Below are 22407 nucleotides of genomic sequence, written 5' to 3' on the forward strand. Positions count from 1 at the left end.
AACAATGTATTTTGAATAACATATGTGAATGAGCTGTAAGTCACTTTGGATAAAAGCATCTGCTCAAGCTGTAAATATGTATGCTGTTTGATTTCAAATCAAATCAAATTTTATTTGTCACTTGCATAGAATGCAAGAGGTGTAGACCTTAACGTGAAATTGATTTAACTTCTTATAGCTGGGTGGCAGTATTGAGTAACTTGGATGAAAAGGTGCCCAGAGTAAACTGCATGCTACTCAGGCTTAGAGGCTAAGATATGCATAGAGATGTGGATGGCAAACACTCTGAAGTTTCTAAAACTGTTTGAATGATGTCTGTGAGTATAACAGAACTCATATGGCAGGCAAAAACCTGAGAAAAAATCCAACCAGGAAGTGGGAAATCTGAGGTTTGTAGCTTTGCCTATCCAATATACAGTGGGATATTGGTCATATTGCACTTCCTAAAGCTTCCACTAGATGTCAACAGTAATGAGTTTGAAGAGGCGCTGTTGTGCCTTCTTCACCACGCTGTCTGTGTGGGTGGACCATTTCAGTTTGTCCGTGATGTGTACGCCGAGGAACTTAAAACTTTCCACCTTCTCCACTACTGTCCTGTCGATGTGGATAGGGGGGTGCTCCCTCTGCTCCCCCTGCTGACGTTGATTGTGAGTTTATTTTCCTGACACCACACTCCGAGGGCCCTCACCTCCTCCCTGTAGGCCGTCTCGTCGTTGTTGGTAATCAAGCCTACCACTGTAGTGTCGTCTGCAAACTTGATGATTGAGTTGGAGGCGTGCATGGCCACGCAGTCATGGGTGAACAGGGAGTACAGGAGAGGGCTGAGAACGCAACCTTGTGGGACCACAGTGTTGAGGATCAGCGGGGTGGAGATGTTGTTTCCTACACTCACCATCTGGGGGCGTCCCGTCAGAAAGTCCAGGACACAGTTGCACAGGGCGGGGTCGAGACCCAGGGCCTCAAGCTTAATGACGAGTTTGGAGGGTACAATGGTGGTAAATGCTGAGCTGTAGTCAATTAACAGCATTCTTACATAGGTATTCCTCTTGACCAGATGGGTTAGGGAATTATGCAGTGTGATTATGATTGCGTCGTCTGTGGACTTATTGGGGCGGTAAGCAAATTGGAGTGGGTCTAGGGTATCAGGTAGGGTGGAGGTGATATGATCCTTGACTAGTCTCTCAAAGCACTTCATGATGACAGAAGTGAGTGCTACGGGGCGATAGTTGTTTAGCTCGGTTACCTTAGCTTTCTTGGGAACAGGAAAATTAAAAAACGAAATACTGCATAGTTTCCTAAGAACGCAAAGCGAGGCGGCCATCTCTGTCGGCGCCGGATGAAACACAACTATCAGTTGTGATAATGCGTCATATAAGTATGAATTCCTGCATATAGCAATGAACTATACATTTTTACAGTGTTTTGTTTTGCGTTACAACACAAGAGAGGAAATGTTTGTCAATTCAAGAGAACAAACCACTGACTCCTAAAACATTAAATGTAATATCTACAGTTCATTGCTTTTTGCAGGAATTAAAACTTTATAGGGTATTGGCCAGTACGTGGGGAAAGACCAATAGAAACACGCAGCCTTTATTTAGTGAACTTTACACTGCATAAAACTGTCCGAAACCTTTCGCACAGTGACACAAAACACAGTTACAGTTACAGGTGTTGCCAACTGTAAACATTGGCAAGAAGCCAATCTGAAGCACAGGTCATTGAACCGATAGCAGGCTAAAAATCATTCAGATTATCTCTCTGTTCCTGTGTTGGGTCTTTGCTGACTTTGTTTTAAATCAGATCATTATTAACTAATTGAATGGGAAATTATTTTACTGAACTGGTGAAACTGAATTATTTACACTCAGCCCCGCCTTAATAAAATATTTGTTTTTGAAACTGTTGTCTGCCTCTACTTTGTGTAGTTTGACTCAGAGCTCTCTATACTCATTGGCATTCACATAGGGTGGTGTAGGAGGCACCCTGTTACAGACGAAGCAAACACACAGAGCTATTGCCTAATCCCCCCAACAGGTTGTTCCTCATTCTTTATCTCCTTGTCTGCAGTTCTATTCAGTGTTTTAACCAGGGTGTAATATAGAGGAACATCTCTCAGGATGAGGACAGGCATAGTGACCTTAATTAAATTATGATCAGACCATGCTATAATTTAGTCAATGATCTGCAGGGAATGTGTTGTGCAGGCTTGGCAGTACTATTCTTCTGTTTCTCAAGATGCCTAGCTCCTCCCCCAAGGTGGTCCGTCCTCTACATAAGATGAGCTCCATAGGCAGGCAGCTCTGTTGAGTGACTGTTGTGTATGAGCACAAGCGGTCTCTCTTTTTAGCCCAGGGTAAGGTGTAAGAGATCCGATCGAGGATGTCTCTTATGGAAGGTCTTCTTCTCCAGGCTCCCAGCACGGCGACACTGCTGGGGGCTGTGCTGTTTCTGCTCGTCCTCTACCTCCTCTCCTCTGGTTCCAGCTCTGAGGAACATGGGAAGGAGCCTCCAGGACCCAGGCCGCTGCCCCTGCTTGGTAACTTGCTCCAGCTGGATCTCAATAGGCCTTACCAGACTCTCTTTGAGGTGAGATATTAATAAGTCAAAAGCTTGCTTGCTTGAACTATTCAATTTCAAGATCCTCCTTTCAAGATATTGACTCACAGTACCCAGCTAGCACATTTGGTTTATTGAAGTTGTGGGAAAGTATGTTTTTTGTTTCATATTATTTGTGGGAATGAAGCCATACGTTTCCTGAACCGTAAAAATAATGTTTGTTTAACCCTTGTGTAGTCTTAACATTCTGTATACTCCTCTTTAGTGAAGGTGGGTAAAAAAGGACCCGCCTTCACTAAACCCCTAAAATAAAGCAGCTCAATTGAATTTTAAACCCCAAATCTATTTTGCATGAAGAAACAAGCTGTCATTCGTCATAAACTTTGTGAATATCTGGGTTCTTCCTCTTCACAATGCAGAAAGACTGACCAGTGGACACCACTCGTGTTTATTACAACACACCTGTCATCATTGATTTCTTTACTAAAGTAGAGCTTTATTATTATTATTATTGCTAAAGGTACTGCATAGGTGTAAACATATTTTGTTTTGCAAGAAATAGCACTTGTAAAGTCTAAGAAAGTAGCAGAAATGTGCAGAAAGTAGTTTTGAAAGCATTTTATTGAAGGGAAACAATAACAGTCTTGAACCTTTTTGGAAACATAGTGATATATTCTTATATTCTGTACAATGAGGAATTCAACTACAAAATACTAGTCTTCTCCCATTTGTTTAACCATTGCCCCCACCCACAAGGTGTATAAACAACAGTAATAAATAATAAAATAATATAATAGATACAAAACAAAAACATGAGGAACGTAAATCAATCAACTATAACTGCTCCAGGAACACCCACCTCTTGTTTTGCTTATCAGGCATCCAGGTAGGGTTGATCTTGTTCCATATCACTAAGGCATTGTATGAGAACACATCAATGATGTTATGGAAGATGACCAGGGGCCAGCGGGCAGTCATCCTCCTGCAGCTGTAAGTTTCAATCACCTTGTCCAGTTGATGATTTTTTTATTTATTTGACCTTTATATAACTAGGCAAGTCAGTTAAGAACTAATTCTTATTTCCACATTCTTGTTCCTCTTTGGGAGGTAAGAAACTAGAGTGGTGGTGGGGGTGTAGGCAAACTTTGATGAGAAGGCCTCTTTACCCCTTGTTGCGAGGAGTGCAGGGTGGAGCTCAGGCTTGTTCTTTCTTTCTTTTTTTGAATATTTGATTTTTGTATTATCCAATTAACAACATTCAAGACAAAAGTGAAAAGATATTAGACAACAATAGGACAAAGTGACAGTAACAGACGAGCGTAACAAAGAAAGAAAAATAAAACAAATTATAATTATATATACAAACATACAATTAAAAAAATAATAATGAGGCATTGGATCATATGGTCACCTGCCGTAGGCTACATATTATACATTACGTGTGAAACATTATATAAGGATAATATAGAGATTCATTCAATGTGATGTGGGGGGAGATTCTCCATATAGTCAATAAAAGGTTGCCAAATTCTGTAAAATGTCTTTAACTTATTCCTCAAGTAGTAAGTCATTTTCTCCAGTGGGATACAACTATTAACTTCTGATAGCCACATTGCAACTGGCAGGGAGGAATCCAATTTCCATTTCAAGGCAATACATTTATTGGCAATCTCTAGCAATATTTCTGCTAGCTTTATAGTATGGCTTTGCCTAAGATTGGTGTTAGTAAAGTTGCCCAGTAGACAGACCTCCGGGTCTAAAGGGAATGCAACCCCGTGAATTGAGGATATGGTATCGCATACCCCCTGCCAGAAACCGTGTAGTTTTGAACACTGCCAGGCTTGTTCTTTCTAACTGTGCCAACCATGGTGATCTTCCTCTTCAGGAGCTGCTGGCTGAGTTCAATCAGTAGCAAATAATCTACATTTCTCATTGTGTGTGTCTTTGTGGTTTTTATGGTGTGTAAATTATTTGATAACTGCCGGGTCAGTAATTACCCTAAGACAATCTTTGTATCCTGGTGGTATACAGCTTTCATGGAAATATTAACAAAGGCAATGTTAAAATTTTTCTACTGTTGGGGTCACTTTAGGAAAAGTAATCACATTTAAAGTTGAATGAAATATCATTCAGAGAGTTCTCTGTTGTTAAACATAGTGGCGGGTCATTTTTTACCCTTAAGACAACACAGGGTTAAAAGTTCTGAGAAGAGAAGTGGACATTTTGCGGAAAATGTTGGATATTTTTTGGTTTTTAATAACTTCCGTATAAATTTCACTGAATGTTTCAATAAGACTTTTAATAACACTGCTTGCTTATTTTGTGTTTGCTTTTTTGAACTTTGTGAGCACAGACAGGACACATGGCATTTAATTTCATAAGGCATTAATAATGAAACACGTTTATTTTTTATTATGACAGCATTAGTGAGATTCAAACCTTTAACCCTCTGTTCTCTTTTAATGGAATTAGTCCACAGCATCACCAGGGTCAATAGCATGCCATGTTTTTTAAAATCATACAAATCTGTTAATTGTAGCATATTTAAACAAACCCCATTTCAAAGGAAACGAGCACTCATTAAGATCAGGTGTGGCCAATTAGTGGGTGCAGCCATCACACCCAAACACACTTAACAAGATAGAGGATAGAGAGACTTTTGTTGATGCTGAGAATGAAATGTATGTTTTTAAAAAACATTCTTAGAATTTTCTCTGAATGTTATTAAAGTTTTCTTGTGGTTTTTATGGAAAGTTTTCTAAACGTTCTTAGAACATTTTGAGAACATGACTTTAAATAAAACCACGAGGAAACCTGTACGAATCATTATGATGAAGTACTGAAATTCCCACAGAAGAATGTTGTTTCTTAACGCTCTAAGAACATGATTTTAAATAGAACCATGAGGATATCTGTGGGAAATGTTATGCTGAAGTACTGAAATTCCCACGAAGAACGTTATTCCTTAATGTTCTCTAAACTATTTGAGAACATTCCCAATGTTAAACCAGTTTGAGAACATTCCTAGAACACTACCAACATGTAATTCATTTCTTAAATGGGCTTAGAGTGTTCCAAAGCCAAGCAACTATACAGCACCATTGCCAGAAATATGTGGAAGGTTGTTTTAAAAAATAACCATATGATAACCACGCTCTCACCAAGCTCTATGGTTCTCAGAACATTATGCGCTAGCTGGGTATTTACATGATCAGTCATTCATTTATGGAAGGTAACACAATAAACTTGTTTGTCAAACACTGACCTCAGCAGTTCATAGGCTCACATTTTACTAGGCATTTTCATTTGAATGGAAAGGATCTTATCTGTTTTAACCTGGTCTTTTGGCTTATTTTATGTTCTACAGCTGTCCAAGAAATATGGCTCGGTGTTCACAGTTCACATTGGACCCCAAAAAGTGGTCGTTCTCGCAGGATACAAGACAGTCAAGCAAGCACTGGTCAACCATGCAGAGGAGTTTGGGGACAGGGGCATCAATCATTTGTTTCTTGAATTAAACAAAGGACACGGTAATGTCAGATAACTTAAATGATTTTCAGGCCTACTACGTTGCAAACCTTGACAATGGACAGTTAACGTTTTTTCTTAATAGTTTTACTATGTTCTACATGGTATAATAATAGTGAAGACATCAAAACTATGAAATAACACATATGGAATCATGTAGTAACCAAAAAAGTGTTAAAGAAAATCTAAATATATTATATACAAGAGATTCTTCAAAGTAGCCACCCTTCTCCTTGATGACAGCTTTGCATACTCTTTGCATTCGCTCAACCAGCTTCACCTGGAATGCTTTTCCAACAGTCTTGAAGAAGTTCCCACATATGCTGAGCACTTGTTGGCTGCTTTTCCTTCACTCTTCGGTCCAACTCATCCCAAACCATCTCAATTGAGTTGAGGTCGGGTGATTGTGGAGACCATCTGATGCGACACTCCATCACTCTCCTTCTTGGTCAAATAGCCCTTAAACAGCCTGGAAGTGTGTTTTGTCATGGTCCTGTTGAAAAACAAATGATAGTCCCACTAAGCTTAAACCAGATGGAATGGCGTATCCCTGCAGAATGCTGTGGTAGCCATGCTGGTTAAGTGTGCCTTGAATTCTAAATAAATCACTGACAGTGTCACCAGCAAAGCACCCCCACACCATCACACCTCCTCCTCCATGCTTCACGGTGGGAACCACACATGCGGAAAATCATCCATTCATCTACTCTGCGTCTCACAAAGACACGGATGTTGGAACCAAACATCTCAAATTTGGACTCATCAGACCAAAGAAACAATTTCTACTGGTCTAATGTCCATTGCTCATGTTTCTTGGCCAAAGCAAATGTTTTCTTATTATTGGTGTCCTTTAGTAGTTGTTTCTTTGCAGCAATTAGACCATGAATGGCTAATTTAGGCAGTCTCCTCTGAACAGTTGATGTTGAGATGTGTCTGTTACATAAACTCTGTGAAGCATTTATTTGGTCTGCAATTTCTGAGGCTGGTACCTCTGCAGCAGAGGTAACTCTAGGTCTTTCTTTCCTGTGGCAGTCCTTATGAGAGCCAGTTTCATCATAGCACTTGATGGTTTTTGAGACTGCACTTGAAGACATTTTTCGTATTGACTGACCATGTCTTAAAGTAATGATGGACTATCGTTTTTCCTTGCTTATTTGAGCTGTTCCTGCCATAATATGGACTTGGTCTTTTACCAAATAGGGCTATCTTCTGTATACCACCCATACCTTATCACAACACAACTGATTGGCTCAAACTCATTAAGAAGGAAAGAAATTCCACAAATTAACTTTTAACAAGGCACACTTATTAATTGAATTGCATTCCAGGTGACTACCTCATGAAGCTGGTTGAGAGAATGCCAAGAGTGTGCAAAGCTGTCAGCAAGGCAAAGGGTGCTACTTTGAAGAATCTCAAATATAAAATGTATTTTGATTTGTTTAACGCTTTTTTGGATCCTACATAATTCCATATGTATTATTTCAGTTTTGATGTCTTCACTATTATTCTACAATGTAGAAAATAGTACAAATAAAGAAAAACCCTTGAATGAGTAGGTGTGTCCAAACTTTTGACTGGTACTGTACATGATGCTCTTCTGTGTTCAACCGACTCTAACAACCCCAAATATCTTACAAATATTTTATTCTCTCCTGACTTCATAAAAATATGAAGAAAAAAAACACATTTTGTTTGAAACCTCCTACTTCCATTAATCTGTGCTTCTTAAAATTGATTTGTATTCCTTTAAGAATGTCACTCAACTACTACATCAGAACAATATTGTTCTACTGTACTTTTTAATAGGTATTGTATTTGCCAATGGAGATTCATGGAAAGAGATGAGACGCTTTGCCCTGACAAACCTTAGGGACTTTGGCATGGGCAAGAAAGCGAGCGAGGAGAAAATCATTGAGGAAGTTCGCTACTTGATTGAAGTGTTTGAAGAACACAATGGTAAAGTTCTTATATCAATAACACAATCAAAATAAGTCTTCATCTTTTCTCAGTTTTTCTCATTTCGGTTCTGTTTTTTGCTCTTTGTCACAGGTAAAGCATTTGACACGACCCAGGCAATGAATTACGCTGTCTCCAACATCATCTGCAGCATTGTGTACGGCAGCAGGTTTGACTACTCTGATCCACGGTTCCGACGCTCGGTGGATCAAGCAAATGAGTCCATCCGACTCGGAGGATCTGTTTCAATACAGGTATGATACCGTGCTTATCATGTTTACTTTGAGAACAATGACAGACTGGTCACACTAGATTCAATTAGTCCAAGTATAATATATACAGACAAAATAGAAGGTAATTTTTGCTTTGCTTTTTATTTAAAGTTGTACAACATGTTCCCATGGTTGGGCCCATTGCTGAAGAACAAGACACTTATCATGAAAAATATTGCCGACAACAAGGATGAGATGAAGGAGCTGGTGAGGGGGCTGAAGGAGACTCTCAACCCGCAGATGTGTAGAGGCTTCGTGGACTCGTTCCTTGTCCGAAAGCAGACCCTGGAGGTATAAAGAGTTATTACAGTTATAAGCATGTCATTTCTTGGAGTGAATAACTAGGGGCTCCAGGGGGAGATGATTTAGAAATAACTGCTCTTGTTTACTGAAACATGTTTGTTTATGTATTAAAAGGAATCAGGCAACATGAACTCTCATTACCACATTGAGAATCTCATACAGACTGTGGCCAACCTGTTTGCTGCTGGTACCGACACCACCGGGACAACCCTGCGCTGGGGTCTGCTGCTCATGGCCAAGTACCCCGACATACAGGGTAAGGGTTGATACTCACACACTCACCTGACAAACACGCCTCATACAGTGCATTTGGAAAGTATTTAGACCACTTCACTTTTTCCACATTTTGTTACGTTACAGCCTTATTATAACATGTATTCAATTGTTTTTAGTTCTCATCAATCTACACACAATACCCCATAATCACAAAGCAAAAACAGGTTTTTAGAAATTTTTGCAAAAAGCTGAAATATCACAGACAATGCTCTGTAGTTTGTTGAAGCACCTTTGGCAGCTGATACAGCCTTGAGTCTTCTTGGGTATGACGCTACAAGCTTGGCACACCTGTATTTGGGGAGTTTTTCCCATTCTTCTCTGCAGATCCTCTCAAGCTCTGTCAGGTTGGATGGGGAGCGTCGGTGCACAGCTATTTTCAGGTTTCTCCAGAGATGTTCTATCGGGCTCAAGTGCGGGCTCTGGCTGGGCCAATCAAGGACTTTCAGAGACTTGTCACAAAGTCACATCTGCATTGTCTTGGCTGTCTGCTTAGGGCCCGTTGTACTGTTGGAAGGTGAACCTTCGCCCCAAGTCTGAGGTCCTGAGCACTCTGGAGCAGGTTTTCATCAAGGATCTCTCTGTATTTTGCTCCATTAATCTTTTCCACGATCCTGACTAATTTCCCTGCTGCTCAAAAACATCCCCACATCATGGTGCTGCCACCACCATGCTTCACTGTAGGGATGGTATTGGCCAGGTGATGAGAGGTGCCTGTTTTCCTCCAGACGTGACACTTCGCATTCAGGCCAAAGAGTTATTGGTTTCATCAGACCAGAGAATCTTGTTTCTCATGGTCTGAGAGTCCTTTAGGTGTTTTTTGGCAAACTCCAAGCAGGCTGTCATGTGCCTTTTACTGAGGAGTGGCTTCCGTCTGGCCACTCTACCATAAAGGCCGAATTGGTGGAGTGTTGCAGAGATGGTTGTCCTTCTGGAACGTTCTCCCATCTCCACAGAGGTACTCTGGAGCTCTGTCAGAGTGACCATCAGTTCTTGGTCACCTCCCTGAACAAGGCCCTGCTCCCCTGATTGCTCAGTTTGGCCAGGCGGCCTGCTCTGGTAAGAATCTTGGTGGTTCCAATCTTCTTCCATTTAAGAATGATGGAGGCCACTGTGTTCTTGGGGACCTTCAATGCTGCAGCCATTTTTTGTACCCTTCCCAAGATCTGTGCCTCAACACAATCCTGTCTCTATGGACAATTCCTTCAACCTCATGGCTTGGTTTTTACGCCAACATGCACTGTCAACTGTGGGACCTTATATACACAGGCGTGTGCCTTTCCAAATCATGTCCAATTAATTGAATTTACCACAGGTGGACTCCAATCAAGTTGTATAAACATCTCAAGGATGACAACAGGATACACCTGAGCTCAATTGCGAGTCTCATAGTAAAGGGTCTGATTACTTATGTAAATAAGGTATTTCTGTTTTTTATTTTTAATACATTTACAAAAAATTCTATAAACCTGTTTTCACTTTGTCATTATGGGGTATTGTGATGTCATTATGGGGTATTGTGATGTCATTATGGGGTATTGTGTGTAGATTGAGGACATTGAGAAAATGTTTTTATTTAATCCATTTTAGAATAAGACTGTAATGTAACAAAATGTGGAAAAAGTTAAGGGGTCTGAATCCTTTCCGAATGCACTGTATATCCACAACTCAATCTCTTATAGCTCACTTATATAATGTGTGCAAACTCCTCTATCTGTATTCTGTCTCTAAATGTTGTCTGTCACTAGCAGCATCATATTAAAATTCTGAGTATCTGAATATGTACTTGGCAAATAAAGGTGATTCTGATTTGAAGGACCTTTGTACAGACAATGTATGATTGCAGTTATGTAAGACAATTACGGTTTTACTCGCTGTGAACATTGGAAAATTTCCCACCTGAACCACAGGTCTTTGAATTGAATCCAAGTTAATTAACAGATACAGGCTGAAGATCATTCAGATTTTACAGTAACTTTATCCCTCCCTCTTCCTTTTTTGCCAGACCGGGTCCAAGAGGAGATAAGTAGAGTCATAGGAAGTCGTCAGGCCTTGGTAGAGGACAGGAAGAACCTGCCCTACACTGATGCAGTGATCCATGAGATCCAAAGACTGGCCAACATTGTACCCATGGCCATCCCTCACACCACCAGCCAAGACGTCACCTTCCAGGGATACTTCATCAAAAAGGGGACTACTGTGTTACCTCTGTTGACGTCTGTCCTGCGAGATGAGAGCGAATGGAAGAGCCCTCACACCTTTTACCCCGCCCACTTTCTGGATGAGGAAGGTCGATTCGTCAAGAATGATGCCTTCATGCCCTTCTCTGCAGGTGAGTCCCACTGTGTGTTTCCTTGTTAACACTATCATTCAGCAATTAACTAAATCTGATGTCCTTCTATGGTGCTCAATTAGCTAAATCTGTTATCCTCATCGCTTTGGCTCAAAGAGAGTTGAGGCGATGGAAATGACGTTGAAGCAATGTGGAATAGACATTGAATTGACGTCTGTGCCCAGTGGGAATATTGATATTTGTCAATTATAGGAACCTATGTTTACACATCTATTGTCTTCATGTTGTCTTCCTCATCTTCTTCTTTCAGGCCTTAGGGCGTGTCTAGGAGAGAGTCTGGCCAGGATGGAGCTCTTCCTTTTCCATTGTCCTCATGCTGTCTTCCTCATCTTCCTCTTCCAGGTCGTAGGGTGTGTCTAGGAGAGAGTGGCCAGGATGGAGCTCTTCCTTTTCTATTGTCCTCATGCTGTCTTCCTCATCTTCCTCTTCCAGGTCGTAGGGTGTGTCTAGGAGAGAGTGGCCAGGATGGAGCTCTTCCTTTTCTATTGTCCTCATGCTGTCTTCCTCATCTTCCTCTTCCAGGTCGTAGGGTGTGTCTAGGAGAGAGTCTGGCCAGGATGGAGCTCTTCCTTTTCTTCACCTCTCTCCTGCAGCACTTTAGATTCTCTCCTCCTCCCGGTGTAACAGAGGAGGATCTGGACCTCACACCATCCCTGGGGTTCACCCTCACTCCTTCATCTCACCAGTTGTGTGCTGTGAGCAGGGTCTGAGATGAAAGTCTGGGTCCAATGTATATTACACACTAAACTCTCATCTTTAGACAAACACACTGCAGGAATGTGCTGGAAAACTATTGTGTCACTGCCCATGGACATGAATGACATGAATATATACCTGGCTACAGGGATCTGAGGTTTAAAGTTGATTGGACCTAAATGAACTGAAGCAGCTTTTGTAAACCATTCAGAGGAGTTCTGCAGTCCTAGATGCTGACACCTTTATCATGTCTGGGGGGCAATCGTTTAAAACCATCAATGTTGATCTAGAGACATACACTCAAACAACCTTTTAGGGATACCCTAGGTGGGGTCCTCAGTAAAATGTCAATGTCCGCAGGAAGTGTACGTTATGATTGAGAGACCAAACTTGGACTTTAGGATCCTATTCCTATCCTGCAAGTGCCCTTCTCCCCACTGAGGTCCATAGAGGTCATATCCTTACCCACCACTCCCAGGATAATATTCTTGGTTTGTAATTCAAGAATTCAAGAATACAGTCCTAAGAAAGGTCACATTTGTAATCTGAAAATCCCCAAAATATGGTCTAAAATATGGCCTATAAAAAATATGGCCTATGAAAAATGTTTACTCTAAACTAGTGCCCTCTATACTGCTAGTTGTACTGTCAATACTTGGCACTTTTTTACAGGACAACTGTATGACCTTTTTCCACAGGTCCTTCTGACCAAAGAAACTCAGACATTTCAAAAACAAAAAATACCAATCACGGGGAAATTATGCAAATGTTTAATATTCTTTAACTTTTTAGTGCTGTCATTAATTTATTGAATGACAAATACTAAGTGCTAGTTTAGGAAAGGTAGACACATTGGCACTTTTTGAAAGCTTTTCTAAAGATATGAAAATAGATAGCTATGCAGATGTATATGCAGATGATTGTTTATGTATCAGTAATGTCACTTGTCACTTCAATCAGGGACGGGGTGGGGTGGGTGAAACAGTGTCAATCACATCCAAACATGGGAAACCAGGTGCTTGGTGTCGTCCAGTTGTCCCATTCCGGTCATCACTATGAGCCATCCCAAACTCATCATTCTCACCTGAGATATATGTTAACCAGTTAAATCCATTGCTGATGCTGTATATTTAGCTGGAGGAAAAGAAATGCAATACAAATATCAAATAAATAAATACATGAAAATCTTCTTTATTTCAAATGTTATGCACCCTTAGAAAAAAGGGTGCCAAAAGGGTTCTTCGGCTGTCCCCATAGGAGAACCCTTTCCGATTTCAGGTAGATCTCTTGTGGAAAGAGTTTTACATGGAACCCAAAATGGGGGTTCTACCTGGAACCAAAAAGGGTTCTTCAAAGGGAAGACAGAATAGGTTTGCACGTCATTCTTGAGCAGAGGGGGCAAAGTTCTCCCCAAATTTGTGGTATCCAATTGGTAGTTACAGTCTTGTCCCATCGCTGCAACTCCCGTACGAACTAAGGAGAGGCGAAGGTTGAGAGCCGTGCGTCCTCCGAAAAACACATCCCAGCCAAGCCCCACTGTTTCTTGACACACTGCTCTTTTAACCCGGAAGCCAGCTGCACCAATGTGTCGGAGGAAACACTGTACACCTGGCAACCGTGTCAGCGTGCATGCACCCAGCCCACCACAGGAGTCGCTAGAGCGCGATGGGACAAGGAAATCTCTGCCTGCCAAACCCTCTCCTAACCCGGACGACGCTGGGCCAATTAAGGGCCGCCTTATGGGTCTCCCAGTCACAGCCAGCTGTGATACAGCCTGGCATTGAACCTGGGTCTGTAGTGATGCCTCATGCACTGCAATGCAGTGCCTTAGACTGCTGCACCACTCAGGATGCCCCCAAAAATGGAATTTAACAAACAATTGGTCCCCCAGAAAATACGTCCCTCCGTTGAATTTCAAAATCCCAATGCGGCCCTCAAGCCACAAAGTTTGCCCACCCCTGATCTAGAGGTTATGTTAGAAGACAGTATTAGGTATGGAAGATGAACCTCAGGGCTATGTCAGAGGGAACTTTTAATGGAAAAATAATAATAACTTTGAATTTACAAGCATATATATATGAAATATTTAAACTCCCTTTATGTTCCCTTTATGTATTTGCAACAACCATTCATGAGCAATCTCATTCTTGAGTGAGCATTAACAATGGAACAAAGCCTTTGGGTGTGAACATCAGAACAGATAAGATCACTATCTGAATAAACTTACTGTATATTGAACACAATATACGGGAACTGAATGCAAGTACAGCATTTAAATAGGTTCAGGAAGAAAATAAATATATGACACTTATTTAATTAGGAAAATATCAATGCGAAGCTGTACACAAGTACAGATTAGATGATCACTAGAGATGGACAATGACAGTTCTTGCTGTCTATATCCTTTTACTGCAAGTGGGCTAAATCAGGGTCACAGGGTCACTCCGAGTGTTCCTTGGTAGTCTTAAACAAATCTACTTTGAAACAAAAGTATACTCCTCACACACATGGTTATGTGTTTAAAAAAAGAAGACACCTGCACCATGCCAGGTATAGAGTTGACATGTATTACATTTAGAGTTTGCATCCCAATATTACACTTTTATACATCACAGAACACTGATATATAACTAAACTGTTTGACATAGAAATCCCAGATTTTCAAAATATTTTAAATGTGTTTTTAATAATTATGAAATTATGACAAATATTAATAACATTCCAACCATGAGGTCACTTTGGTCATTCGACAGCGGGAAAGGGCTACATTGTGCAGACAGAGGCATAGAGGTGCCGCTGACACTTACTAGGCCACGACGTGGGCTTATTACAGACCATACACAAGAGACATGAGGTCTTTATGCAACAATAACATGCTGGTGTGATAAACAATTGCTCAAAATGATTGATCCTTCAAATGGACAATTCTGACTACATTTTAATGATTTGGCACAGTTTTACTCACGAAAAGCAGAAGACGTACTGTAATGTACTGTATGTACTGTATTAGGCATTCAAATGTCGCTCATTTGGGTTTCCTTTGGCTGTCCTCCTCATGGCATACTATGGTTCAAAACAGAGACTATATCCATTATGGGAATTATCTCTGTCTTTCTTTCTCTTCCTCTCTGTCTTTCTCTTTCGCTCTGTCTGTCTTTCTTTCTTTCTCTTTCTCTCTCTATTTCTGTCTTTCTTTCTCTTTCTCTCTCCCTTTCTTTCTGTCTGTCTTTCATTCTTTCTGTCTTTCTTTCTCCCTGTCTGTCTTTCTCTGTTTTTCTCTTTCTCTGTCTGTCTTTCTTTCTCTCCGTCTTTCTCGTTCACTCTGTCTGTCTTTCTTTCTGTCTTTCTCTCTCTATTTCTGTCTTTCTTTCTCTTTCTCTCTGTCTTTCTGTCAAACTTTCTCTTTCTCTCTGCCTTTCTGTCTGTCTGTCTTTCTGTCAAACTTTCTGTCTGTCTGTCTTTCATTCATTCTTTCTATCTTTCTTTCTTTCTCTCTGTCTTTCTTTCTCTTTCTTTCTGCCTTTCTGTCTGTCTTTATTTCTCTTTCTGTCTCTCTTTCCCTCTTTCATGTACACACACAGCACACACAAACCACACACATAGACAAATACACACACACAGCACACACATTACACCCACACTGTTTGTAGGTAAATCATTATGACTTGGTGACAGAGGCAGCCTGCATAGGTCTTTCTCAATGAGAATGTCTCGAGTCATTATGTTGAATTACACAGACAAGCTGTCTGGGAGTGTCAGGACTTTGTTGAGGGGAGACTGGGTTATGTTGTTGAGGGAAACTAAACAATGGTAATGGATTCTGAGGGTGTTTAGTCACATTTAAGAAATGGGTGAGTGCGTTTGAATTGAACTCCATTTGTTACCTCAGCTGTGTGAAACAGTTTATCATAGAGCTGAGTTGAACTTATTACAGTAATTGTACTGTAATTGTACTGTTCCTCGAGTGCCACAGGTACTGCAGGATTTTGTTCCAGCTAGGCACCACACTTGGCCAACTGAGCTAATTGTTCAGTTCAGTTCAGCACACCTGGTCTTCCAGGTCGATTTAAATCAAAAACATGAAGTGCCTACGATACTCCAGGACCAAGGTTGACTACCTCTACAGCACTCCAGGACCAGGGTTGACTACCTCTACGGTACTCCAGGACCAGGGTTGACTACCTCTACGGTAATCCAGGACCAGGGTTGCCTACCTCTACGGCACTCGAGGACCAGGGTTGACTACCTCTACGGTACTCCAGGACCAGGGTTGACTACCTCTACGGCACTCCAGGACCAGTTTTGACTACCTCTACGGTACTCCAGGACCAGGGTTGCATACCTCTACGGTACTCCAGGACCAGGTTTGACTACCTCTACGGTACTCCAGGACCAGGGTTGCATACCTCTACGGTACTCCAGGACCAGGTTTGACTACCTCTACGGTAATCCAGGACCAGGGTTGCCTACCTCTACGGTACTCCAGGACCAGGGCTGACTACCTCTACGGCACTCCAGGACCAGTTTTGCTTACCTCTATGGAAGTCCAGGACCAGGGTTGCATACCTCTACGGTACTCCAGGACCAGGTTTGCTTACCTCTACGGTACTCCAGGACCAGGATTGACTACCTCTACGGCACTCCAGGACCAGGGTTGACTACCTCTACGGTACTCCAGGACCAGTTTTGACTTCCTCTATGGCACTCCAGGACCAGGGTTGACTACCTCTACGTTACTCCAGGACCAGGGTCCTCTGGCATGCCTCACCCCTGACCAACCCACCCCTCATCCCAGACAAACTCACCCCTCATCCCAGACAAACCCACCCCTCATCCCAGACAAACCCACCCCTTAACCCAGACCAACCCATCCCTCATCCCAGACCAACCCACCACACAACCGCTAAGACAACTGCTGTGGTCACATCAACATCAGGCTGGTGTTTTTTGTCATCAGATCACGCTGGAATGTGAGGCAAACATAGTGTTGTTTTTACCCATGGATGTACAGTTGAAGTTGGAAATGTACATACACCTTAGCCAAATACATTTAAACTCAGTTTTTCACAATTCCTGTCACGCCCTGACCTTAGTTATCTTTGTTTTCTTTATTATTTTGTTTAGGTCAGGGTGTGACATGGGGGATGTATGTGTTCTTGTCTTGTCTAGGGGTTTTGTTGGTTTATGGGGTGTTTGCTTGTCTAGGTGTTTGTATGTCTATAGTTGCCTAGATTGGTTCTCAATTAGTGGCAGCTGTTTATTGTTGTCTCTGATTGGGAACCATATTTAGGCAGCCATATTCCGTTGGGTATTTCGTGGGTTATTGTCTATGTGTAAGTTGCCTGTGTCTGTACTTATTGATTATATAGCGTTACGTTCGTTTGTTATTTTGATAGTGTGTTTAGTGTTCTTCCTTTCGTTAAATAAATAAGAAGAAAGTATTTATATAACGAGGCGCCTTGGTCCTCCTATCCCTATAATATTAGAATTATTTATTTCAGATTTTATTTCTTTCATCACATTCCCAGTGGGTCAGAAGTTTACATACTCTCAATTCGTATTTGGTAGCATTGCCTTTAAATTGTTTAACTTGGGTCAAACGTTTCGGGGAGCCTTCCACAAGCTTCCCACAATAAGTTGGGTGAATTTTGGCCCATTCCTCCTGACAGAGCTGGTGTAACTGAGTCAGGATTGTAGGCCTCCTTGCTCGCAAACGCTTTTTCAGGTCTGCCCACAAATTTTCTATAGGATTGAGGCCAGGGCTTTGTGATGGCCACTCCAATACCTTGACTTTGCTGACCTTAAGCCATTTTGCCACAACTTTGGAAGTATGCTTGGGGTCATTGTCCATTTGGAAGACGCATTTTCCACCAAGCTTTAACTTCCTGACTGATGTCTTGAGATGTTGCTTCAATATCTCCACATAATTTTCCTGCCTCATGATGCCATGTATTTTGTGATGTGCACCAGTCCCTCCTGCAGCAAAGCACCCCCCAACATGATGCTTCCACCCCCGTGCTTCACGGTTGGGATGTGGTTCTTCGGCTTGCAAGCCTCCCCCTTTTTCCTCGAAACATAACGATGGTCATTATGGCCAAACAATTCTATTTTTGTTTCATCAGACGAGTGGACATTTCTCCAAAAAGTACAATCTTTGTCCCCATGTGCAGTTGCAAACCATAGTCTGGCTTTTGTTTGGCGGTTTTGGAGCAGTGGCTTCTTCCTTGCTGAGCGGCCTTTCAGGTTATGTCAATATAGGGCTAATTTTACTGTGGATATAGATACTTCTGTACATGTTTCCTCCAGCATCTTCACAAGGTCCTTTGCTGTTGTTCTGGGATTGATTTGCACTTTTCGCACCAAAGTACGTTCATCTCTAGGAGACAGAACGCGTCTCCTCCCTGAGCGGTATGACAGCTGCGTGGTCCCATGGTGTTTATACTTGCATACTATTGTTTGTACAGATGAATGTGGTACCTTCAGGCGTTTGGAAATTGCTCCCAAGGATGAACCAGACTTGTGGAGGTCTACAATTATTTTCTTAAGTCTTGGCTGATTTCTTTTGATTTTCCCATGATGTCAAGCAAAGAGGCACTGAGTTTGAAGGTAGGCCTTGAAATACATCCACAGGTACACCTCCAATTGACTCAAATGATGTCAATTAACCTATCAGAAGCTTCTAAAGCCATGACATCATTTTCTGGAATTTTCCAACCTGTTTAAAGGCACAGTCAACTTAGTGAATGTAAACTTCTGACCCAGTGGAATTGTGATACAGTGAATTAGAAGTTAAATAATCTGTCTGTAAACAATTGTTGGATAAATTACTTGTGTCATGCACAAAGTAGATGTCCTAACCGACTTGCCAAAACTATGGTTTGTTAACAAGACATTTGTGGAGTGGTTGAAAAACGAGTTTTAACTGTAACTACAATTCCTCTGCTTCCATCTTTTTGTAATTTACGCTTTGGTTATGATAATCTACCTGTTTGTCATTCTAATGGAATGTCAATCTGGTCCAAACCTGCATTCCTTTAAAACATAGCTCTTCTTGTGTGTAATTGCCAATATTGATTGGAGGAGGTGAAAGAAACGACCACACATTGAAGCGCAAACTGATGTGACAGAGTGAGCATTTATGAGGCTTTCTTCCTATTGCCGCACTTCTCCATGGCCTTTACATCCTCCTTGGTGACTCACTTCCTGTTGGAGTGGCACAGGCTGCTCTATACACTGTCCCTGTCTAACACTGTCCCTGTCTAACACAGATGATGAATTTGATCTACAGGTAACTGCCCAAAATAAAGGAAATACTTGAGTAAATGAGTGATGAAAAGTATGTTGAAAGCAGCTGCTTCCACACAGGCGTGGTTCCTCATTTAATTAAGTGATTTATACTGATCAAAAATAGAAATGCGACATGTGAAGTGTTGGTCCCATGTTTCATGAGCTGAAATAAAATATCTCAGAAATGTGCAATTTGCAGAAAAAGCTTATTTCTCAACATCAAAAAATTGCACACATTTCTTTGCATCCCTGTTAGTGAGCATTTCTTCTTTAGCAAGATTATCCATCCACCTGACAGGTGTGGCATATCAAGAAGCTGATTAAACAGCATAATCATTACACAGTGGCAGGTAGCCTAGTGGTTAGAGCATTGGACAATGTTGGAAGATCGAATCCCCGAGCTGACAAGGTAAAAATCTGTCGTTCTGCCCCTGAACAAGGCAGTTAACCCACTGTTCCTAGGCCATCATTGAAAATAAGAATTTGTTCTTAACTGACTTGCCTAGTAAAATAAGCAGGTGCATCTTGTGATGGGGACATTAAAAGGCCCCTCTAAAATGTGCAGTTCTTTCATGCCACATATGTCTAAAGTTTTGAGGGAGCATACAATTGGCATGCTGTCTACAGGAATGTCCACCAGAGCTGTTGCCAGAGAATTGAATGTTCACTTCTCTACCATAAGCCGCCTCCAACGTCATTTTAGAGAATTTGGCAGTACGTCCAACCAGCCTCACAATCGCAGACCACCTGTAACCACGGCAGCCCAGGACCTCTACATCCATCTTCATCACCTGCGGGATGGTCTGAGACCAGATTTGCACAACCAAAGAATTTCTGCACAAACTGTCAGAAACTGTCTAAGGGAAGCCCATCTGTGTGTTCATCAATTTCACCAGGGTCTTGACCTGACTGCAGTTCCGCGTCGTAACCGTCTTCAGTGGGCAAATGTTCACCTTCGATGGCCACTGGTACACTGGAGAAGTGTGGTCTTCACAGATTAATCCCGATTTAAACTGTACCGGGCAGATGGCGTTGTGTGGGTGAGCGGTTTGCTGATGTCAATGTTGTAAATAGTCTGAGTGGCCATTTGATTAATTGTTCAGCAGTCTTATGGATTGGGGGTAGAAGCTGTTAAGGAGCCTTTTGGACCTAGACTTGGCAACCGGTCAGGATGCTCTCGATGGTGCAGCTATAGAACACATGCCAAATCTTTTCAGTCTCCTGAGGGAGAAAAGGTGTTGTCGTGCCCTCATCACGACTGTCTTGGTGTATTTGGACCATGATAGTTTGTTGGTGATCTGGACACCAAGGAACTTGAAGCTCTCGATCCGCTCCACTAGAGCCCCACCGGTGTTAATGGGGGATTGTTCGGCCCTCCTTTTCCTGTAGTTCACAATCAGTTCCTTTTTTCTTGCTCACATTGAGGGAGAGGTTGTTGGCCTGGTACTACACTGCCAGGTCTCTGACCTCCTCCCTATAGGCTGTCTCATCGTTGTCGGTGATCACTGTTTTGTCATCAACAAACTTAATGATGGTGTTTGAGTCGTGCTTGGCCATGCAGTCATGGGTGAACAGGGAGTACAGGAGGGGACTAAGCACTCACCCCTGAGGGGCCCCAGTGTTATGTTGTTGCCTACCCCTACCACCTGAGGGTACCCGTCAGGAAGTCTAGTTGCAGAGGGAGGTGTTTAGTCCCAGGATCCTTAGCTTAGTGATGAGCTTTGTGGGCACTATGGTGTTGAATGCTGAGCTGTAGTCAATGAATAGCATTCTCACATAGGTTTTCCTTTTGTCCAGGTGGGAAAGAGCAGTGTGGAATGCGATTGAGAATGCATCATCTGTGGATCTGTTGGGGCGGTATACGAATTGGAGTGGGTCTAGGGTTTCCGGGATGATGGTGATGATGTGAGCCATGACCAGCCTTTCAAAACACTTCATGGCTACCGATGTGAGTGCTACGGGGCAGTAGTCATTTAGGCAGGTTGCCTTTGCTTCCTTGGGCACAGGGACTATTGTGGTCTGCTTGAAACATGTAGATATGACAGACTCAGTCAGGGAGAGGTTGAAAATGTCAGGGAAGACACTTGCCAGTTGTTCCGTGCATCCTCTTGAGTACACATCCTGGTAATCTGTCTGGCCCCGTGGCCTTGAGAATATTGACCTGTTTAAAGGTCTTCATCACACAGCCATCACTTCATGTTTCAGCATGATAATGCACGGCCCCAGGTCGAAAGGATCTGTACATAATTCCTGGAAGCTGAAAATGTCCTAGTTCTTCCATGGCCTGCATACTTACAAGACATGTCACCCATCGAGCATGTTTGGAATGCTCTGGATCAATGTGTACGACAGCGTGTTCCAGTTCCCGCCAATATCCAGCAACTTCGCATAGCCATTCAAGAAGAGTGGGACAACATTCCACAGGCCAGAAACAACAGCTTGATCAACTCTATGCGAAGGAGATGTATCATGCTGCATGAGGCAAATGGTGGTCACACCAGATACTGACTGGTTTTCTGATCCACACCCCTACTTTTTTAAAGGTATCTGTGACCAACAGATGCATATCTGTCTCAGGTATGTGAAATCTATAGATTGGGCCTAATGCATTTATTTAAATTTGCTGATTTCCTAATAAACTGTAACTCAGTATATCTTTGAAATTGTTGTATGTTGCATTTATATTTTTATTCAGTGTACATCCAATCATGCTTAGGGTCTTTTATAAAAATACCCAGTTGCCCATTATTTGGGCTACCATGGCTAGAAGAAGAGCTCTCTGACTTTTTAAGAAGAATCTCAAAGAAGCATAAGGGGTTTAAAGGGTGTGTTTGTGTACTAGTGTGTGTGCGTGCGTGCGTGTCCGTGTGTGCGCGCGTGCGTGTGTGTCTCAGTCACTTATGGGAGATTCTAGAGAGGCGCCTGAGACAGCATTTTCCACCACCATCAACAAACATTAGACAATGGAATTTCTCATGAAAGAATGGTGTCGAATCTTTCCAGTAGAGTTCCAGACACTTAGAACACATCAAATCTAGTCCTGTTCTGGCGGCTCGTGGTGGCTCAACTCCTATAAATACACTTTGTTGGCCTTTTCTTTATTATGGCAGTTACCTGTATATTCACACATTTGACTTGAACATTTCAGAGAATCCTCAATAAACGTCAACACAGTCAGAA

The 22407-nt window shown here is 42.0% G+C and overlaps 1 protein-coding gene across 1 annotated transcript; it reads left to right on the forward strand.

Moving 5' to 3' along the window:
• Positions 1–2091: 2091 nt before the first annotated feature.
• LOC129829595 (cytochrome P450 2K1-like) lies at positions 2092–13129 on the forward strand. Its single transcript, XM_055891375.1, has 8 exons — positions 2092–2589; positions 5927–6089; positions 7894–8043; positions 8137–8297; positions 8427–8606; positions 8733–8874; positions 10897–11223; positions 11767–13129. The coding sequence occupies exons 1-8, from the start codon at positions 2383–2385 to the stop codon at positions 11952–11954; spliced, it is 1518 nt and encodes a 505-aa protein (XP_055747350.1). The 5' UTR covers positions 2092–2382; the 3' UTR covers positions 11955–13129.
• Positions 13130–22407: the final 9278 nt, after the last annotated feature.

The sequence above is a fragment of the Salvelinus fontinalis genome, chromosome 31, assembly GCF_029448725.1.
Source record: "Salvelinus fontinalis isolate EN_2023a chromosome 31, ASM2944872v1, whole genome shotgun sequence".
Classification (NCBI taxonomy): Eukaryota; Metazoa; Chordata; class Actinopteri; order Salmoniformes; family Salmonidae; genus Salvelinus; species Salvelinus fontinalis.

Coding starts and splice junctions, on each gene's coding strand:
- LOC129829595 (XM_055891375.1), top strand. CDS start 2,383: ATGTCTCTTATGGAAGGTCTTCTTCTCCAGGCTCCCAGCACGGCGACA. Junction 2,590..5,926: donor CTTACCAGACTCTCTTTGAG/GTGAGATATTAA, acceptor TATGTTCTACAG/CTGTCCAAGAAATATGGCTC. Junction 8,044..8,136: donor AGTGTTTGAAGAACACAATG/GTAAAGTTCTTA, acceptor TCTTTGTCACAG/GTAAAGCATTTGACACGACC.